Genomic DNA, 5,376 nt, shown 5'->3' on the forward strand with positions numbered 1-5,376 from the left:
GTGAGGAGGAGCGGAGCAGATAGTGGGTGAGAGGTTTGAGAGGAGAGGGAAGGAGAGGAATGGAGAGGAGAGGAGAGGACAGAGGATTGGGTGAGAGGATTGGGAAGGGCAGGGGAGGAGAGGGGAGGGGAGAGGATGAGAGGAGAGGGTAGGAGAGGAGTGGAGAGGAGTGGAGAGGTGAGTGCATGAGCTGAGAGGGGAGGGGAGGAGAGGAGAGGGGAGGGGAAGAGAGGAGAGTTGAGGAGTGGAGAGGAGAGGGGAGGAGAGGTGAGGGGAGGAGAAGAGAGGGGAGGGGAGGAGAGGAGAGGGGAGGGGAGGAGAGGAGAGGTGAAGAGAGGTGAGGGGAGGAGAAGAGAGTGGAGAAGAGAGGAGTTGAGAGGAGAGGGAAGGAGAGGAGTGGAGAGAAAGGGGAGGAGTGGAGAGGAGAGGGGAGAAGAGAGTAAGGGGAGGAGTGGGGTGGAGAGTAGAGGAAGGGGAGGAGAGGCGAGGAAGGCGAAGAGAGGAGGAGTGGAGAGGAGAGGAGAGGAGAGTAGTGGAGAGCACAGGGGAGGAGTGGAGAAGAGATGGGAGGAGAGGAGAGGAGAGGAAGCAGAGGAGAGGAGAGGAGATGAGAGAAGTGGAATGGAGAGGAGAGGCGAGGATTGGAGAAGAGATGGGAGGAGAGGAGAGGAGAGGAAGCAGAGGAGAGGAGAGGAGATGAGAGAAGTGGAATGGAGAGGAGAGGCGAGGATTGGAGAAGAGATGGGAGGAGAGGAGAGGAGAGGAGAGGAGAGGAGAGGAAAGGGAGGAGGGAAGAGGAGAGGAAAGAAGAGGATAGGAGAGGTGTGGAGAGGAGAGGGGAGGAGAGGAGAGAAGTGGAGAGCACAGGGGAAGAGTGGAGAATAGATGGGAGGAAAGTGGAGGAGAGGAAGGGCAGGAGAGGAGAGGAGATGGGAGGGGAGGAGTGGAGGTGATGGGAGGAGGAGGAGTGGACAGGAGAGGAGAGGAGTGGTGAGGAAAGAGGAGGAGTGGAGGAGATGGGAGGAGAGGAGAGGAAGGGGAAGAGGAGAGGAGTGAAGAGGAGAAGAGAGGAGAGGAGTGGAGAGGAGAGGGGAGGAGTGGAAAAAAGATTGGAGGAGAGGAGAGGTGAGGAGTGGAGAGGAGAGGGGATGAGAGGAGATGGGAAGTGCGGAGAGGTGAGGAGAGGAGAGGAGAGGAGAGGGGGGGATAGAAGAGGAGTGGAGATAAGTGCAGTGTAGGGGAAGAGGAAGAGAGGAGAGGGGAAGAAGTGGAATAGAGGAGAGGGGAGGGGTGTAGAGGTGAGGAGAGGAGAGATGAGGGAGACGAGTGGAGAAGAGGTGGGAGGAGAGGGGGAGGAAGGGGAGGAGAGGAGTGGAGGAGTGTAGAAGAGATGGGACGAGAGGAGATGAGAGGAGGTAGAGGAGAGGAGAGGAAGGGGAGGAGAGGGGAGGAGTGGAGATGAGATGGGAGGAGAGGAGAAGAAATGGGAGGTGAGGAGTGGAGAGGACAGGGGATGAGAGGAGACGGGAGGAGAGGAGAGGTGAGGAGAGGAGTGGAGATAAGGGGAGTGTAGTGGAAGAGGAAGAGAGGAGAGGAGAGGGGAAAAAGTGGAGTAGAGGAGAGGGGAAGGATGGAGAGGTGAGGAGAGGAGAGGAGAGGAGAGGGAGACGAGTAGAGAAGAGGTGGGATGAGTGGGGTAGGAAGGGGAGGAGAGGAGAGGAGGAGTGTAGAAGAGATGGGATGAGAGGAGAGGAGAGGAAGGAGAGGAGAGGAAGGAGAGGAGAGGAAGGGGAGGGGTGGAGAGTTAGAGGAGAGGAAGGGAGAGGAAGGAGAGGAGAAGATAGGAGTGGAGAAGAGATGGGAGGAGAGGAGTGGAGAAGAGATGGGAGGAGAGGGTGGTGAGGAAGGGGGGAATAGGTGATGAGATGAGAGGGGAGGAGTGAAGAGGAGAGGGGAGGAGAGGAAGAGATGGGAGGAGAGGAGAGGAGAGGAAGGGGAAGAGGAGAGGAGTGGAGAGGAGAGGAGAGGAGACGAGTGGAGACAGGGGATGAGAGGAGACGGGAGGAGAGGAGAGGTGAGGAGAGGAGAGGCGAGTTGAGGTGAGGAGAGAAGAGGGGAGGAGAGGAGAGGAGTGGAGAGAACCGGAGAGTAGAGGAAGGGAAGAGAGGAGAGGAGAGGGGAGGAAGTGGAGGAGAGGAGAGGGGAGGGGAGGAGAGGAGAGGAGAGGAGAGGGAGACAAGTGGAGAAGAGATGGGAGGAGAGGGGGAGGAAGGGGAGGAGAGGAGAGGAGGAGTGTAGAAGAGATGGATGAGAGGAGAGGAGAGCAAGCAGAGGAGAGGAGAGGAGAGGAAGGGGAGGTGAGGTGAGGAGAGGAGGGGAAGGAGAGGAGAGGAGAGGACAGGAGTGGAGAGGAGAGGGGAGGAGTGGAGAAGAGATGGGAGGAGAGAAGTGGAGAAGAGATGGGAGGAGAGGAGAGGAGAGGAAGCAGAGGAGAGGAGATGAGAGAAGTGGAATGGAGAGGAGAGGCGAGGATTGGAGAAGAGATGGGAGGAGAGGAGAGGAGAGGAGAGGAGAGGAAAGGGAGGAGGGAAGAGGAGAGGAAAGAAGAGGATAGGAGAGGTGTGGAGAGGAGAGGGGAGGAGAGGAGAGTAGTGGAGAGCACAGGGGAAGAGTGGAGAATAGATGGGAGGAAAGTGGAGGAGAGGAAGGGCAGGAGAGGAGAGGAGATGGGAGGGGAGGAGTGGAGGTGATGGGAGGAGAGGAGGATGTGGACAGGAGAGGAGAGGAGTGGTGAGGAAAGAGGAGGAGTGGAGGAGATGGGAGGAGAGAGAGGAAGGGGAAGAGGAGAGGAGTGGAAGAGGAGAAGAGAGGAGAGGAGTGGAGAGGAGAGGGGAGGAGTAGAAAAAAGATTGGAGGAGAGGAGAGGTGAGGAGTGGAGAGGAGAGGGGATGAGAGGAGATGGGAAGTGCGGAGAGGTAAGGAGAGGAGAGGAGAGGAGAGGGGGGATAGAAGAGGAGTGGAGATAAGTGCAGTGTAGGGGAAGAGGAAGAGAGGAGAGGGGTAGAAGCGGAATAGAGGAGAGGGGAGGGGTGTAGAGGTGAGGAGAGGAGAGATGAGGGAGACGAGTGGAGAAGAGGTGGGAGGAGAGGGGGAGGAAGGGGAGGAGAGGAGTGGAGGAGTGTAGAAGAGATGGGACGAGAGGAGAGGAGAGGAGGTAGAGGAGAGTAGAGGAAGGGGAGGAGAGGGGAGGATTGGAGATGAGATGGGAGGAGAGAAGTGGAGAAGAGATGGGAGGAGAGGGGGAGGAAGGGGAGGAGAGGAGTGGAGGAGTGTAGAAGAGATGGGACGAGAGGAGAGGAGAGGAGGTAGAGGAGAGGAGAGGCGAGGAGAGGAGAGGGGACGAGAGGAGAGGAGAGGAGTGGAGATGGGATGAGAGGTGAGGAGAGGATGGAGAGGAGAGGAGAGGGGAGGAGTGGAGAGAAGAGGAGAGTAGAGGAAGTGGAGGAGAGGAAAGGAGAGGGGTGGAAGCGGAGGAGTTGATAGGGGAGGAGAGGAGAGGTGAGGAGAGGAGTGGAGAGGAGATGTGAGGAGTGGAGAGGAGAGGGAATGAGAGGGGGAGAAGAGAGGAGAGGAGAGGGGAGGTGAGACGTGAGGAGGAGAGGAGAGGTGAGGTGAGAAGAGAGGAGACGAGAGGAGAACAAGTAGAGAAGAGGAGATGAGTAGAGAAGAGATGGGATAGGAGAGGTGAGGAAGGGGAAGAGAGGAGAGAAGGGAAGGATAGGAGAGGAGAGGAGAGGGGAGGAGAGAAGAGGGGATTAGAGGAGAGCTGTGGAGAGGAAAGGGAAGGAGAGGAGTGGTGAGGAGAGGAGAGGTGAGGAGAGGATAGGCGATGATGGAGAAGAGAAGGGAGGAGAGGAGTGGAGAGGAGAGGGGAGGAGAGGAGGGGAGGAAAGGAGAGGGGAGGGGAGGGAGGAGATGAGAGGTGAGGAGAGGTGAGGGGAGGAGATATAAGGGGAGGAGAGGAGAGGGAAGGAGAGGAGTGGAGAGGAGTTGTGAGGAGAGGGAAGGAGAGGAGTGGAGAGAAAGGTGATGAGTGGAGAGGATAGGGAAGGTGAAGAGAAGAGAGGAAGGGGATGAGAGGGGTGGAGAGGGGAGGAAGGGGAGGAGAGGAGGAGGGAGAGAAGTGGAGAAGAGATGGGAGGAGAGGAGAGGAGAGGAAGGGAGGAGAGGAAGTGGAGAAGAGGAGAGGAGAAAGTGGAGTGGAGAGCAGAGGCAGGGAGTGGAGAAGAGATGGGAGGAGAGGAGAGAGGAAAGGGAGGCAAGAAGAGGAAAAGAGAGAAGAGGATAGGAGAGGAGTGGAGAGGAGATGGGAGGAGAGGTGAGGAAGGGGAGGAGAGGGAAGGGGAAGAGAGGAGAGGTGATGAGTGGGGAGGAGTGGGGAGGGGAGAGGAGAGGAGAGGAGTGGAGATGAGAGGGGAGGAGAAGAGAAGAGAGGAAGGGGAGGAGAGGGGAGGAGAGGGAGGAGAGGGGAGGAGAGGAAGTGGAGGAGAGGAGAGGAGAGGCGAGGAAGAAGTGGAGTGGAGAGGAGCGGTGAGGAGTGGAGAAGAGATGGGAGGTGAGGAGAGGAGAGGAAGGGAGGAGAGGAAGTGGAGGAGAGGAGAGGAGAGGCGAGGAAAGAAGTGGAGTGGAGAGGAGGGGTGAGGAGTGGAGAAGAGATGGGAGGTGAGGAGAGGAGAGGAGAGAAAAGGGAGGAGAGAAGTGTATAGGAGAGGAGTGGAGAGGAGTGGGGAGGAGAGAAGGGGAGGAGAGAGGAGAGGAAGGGCAGGAGAGGATAGGAGAGGAGAGGAGATGAGAGGGGAGGAGAAGTGATGGGAGGAGAGGAGAGGAGTGGAGAGGAGAAGAGAGGCGTGGACAGGAGAGGGAGGAGTGGAGGAGATGCGAGGAGATAAGAGCAGAGGAAGGGGGAGAAGAGAGGATGTGGACAGGAGAGGAGAGGAGAGGAGTGGAGAGGAGAAGGGAGGAGTGGAGAGGACAGGGGATGAGAGGTGATGGGAGGAGAGGAGTCGTTAGGAAGGGGACGAAGGGGAGGAGAGGAGAGGAGAGGAATGGAGAAGAGATGGGAGGAGAGGGGAGGAGAGGGAAGGAAGGGGACCAGAGGAGAGGAGGAGTGGAGAAGAGATGGACGAGAGGAGAGGAGAGGAGAAGAAGGAGATGAGAGGAGACGAGAGGAGAATGGAGGAGACGAGAGGAGTGGGGAGGAGGGGAGGAGAGGGGAGGGGAGGAGAGGAGAGGAGTGGTGAGGAAGGGGGAGGAGAGAAGAGGAGAGGAACGGGAGAGGACAGGATTGGAGAGGAGAGGGGAGGTGTGGAGAAGAAA

The 5,376-nt window shown here is 58.0% G+C and overlaps 1 protein-coding gene across 1 annotated transcript in view; it reads left to right on the plus strand.

Moving 5' to 3' along the window:
* The first annotated feature begins 4,133 nt into the window (after window positions 1–4,133).
* Window positions 4,134–5,376, plus strand: part of LOC138761014 (octapeptide-repeat protein T2-like) — a 1,659-nt gene continuing 416 nt past the window's right edge. Inside the window, exon 1 of the mRNA XM_069932530.1 lies at window positions 4,134–4,355. Coding sequence (XP_069788631.1) covers window positions 4,134–4,355 — 222 coding nt within the window. The remainder of the gene's footprint in view (window positions 4,356–5,376) is intronic.

The sequence above is a fragment of the Narcine bancroftii genome, chromosome 1 (genome assembly GCF_036971445.1).
Source record: "Narcine bancroftii isolate sNarBan1 chromosome 1, sNarBan1.hap1, whole genome shotgun sequence".
Lineage (NCBI taxonomy): Eukaryota > Metazoa > Chordata > Chondrichthyes > Torpediniformes > Narcinidae > Narcine > Narcine bancroftii.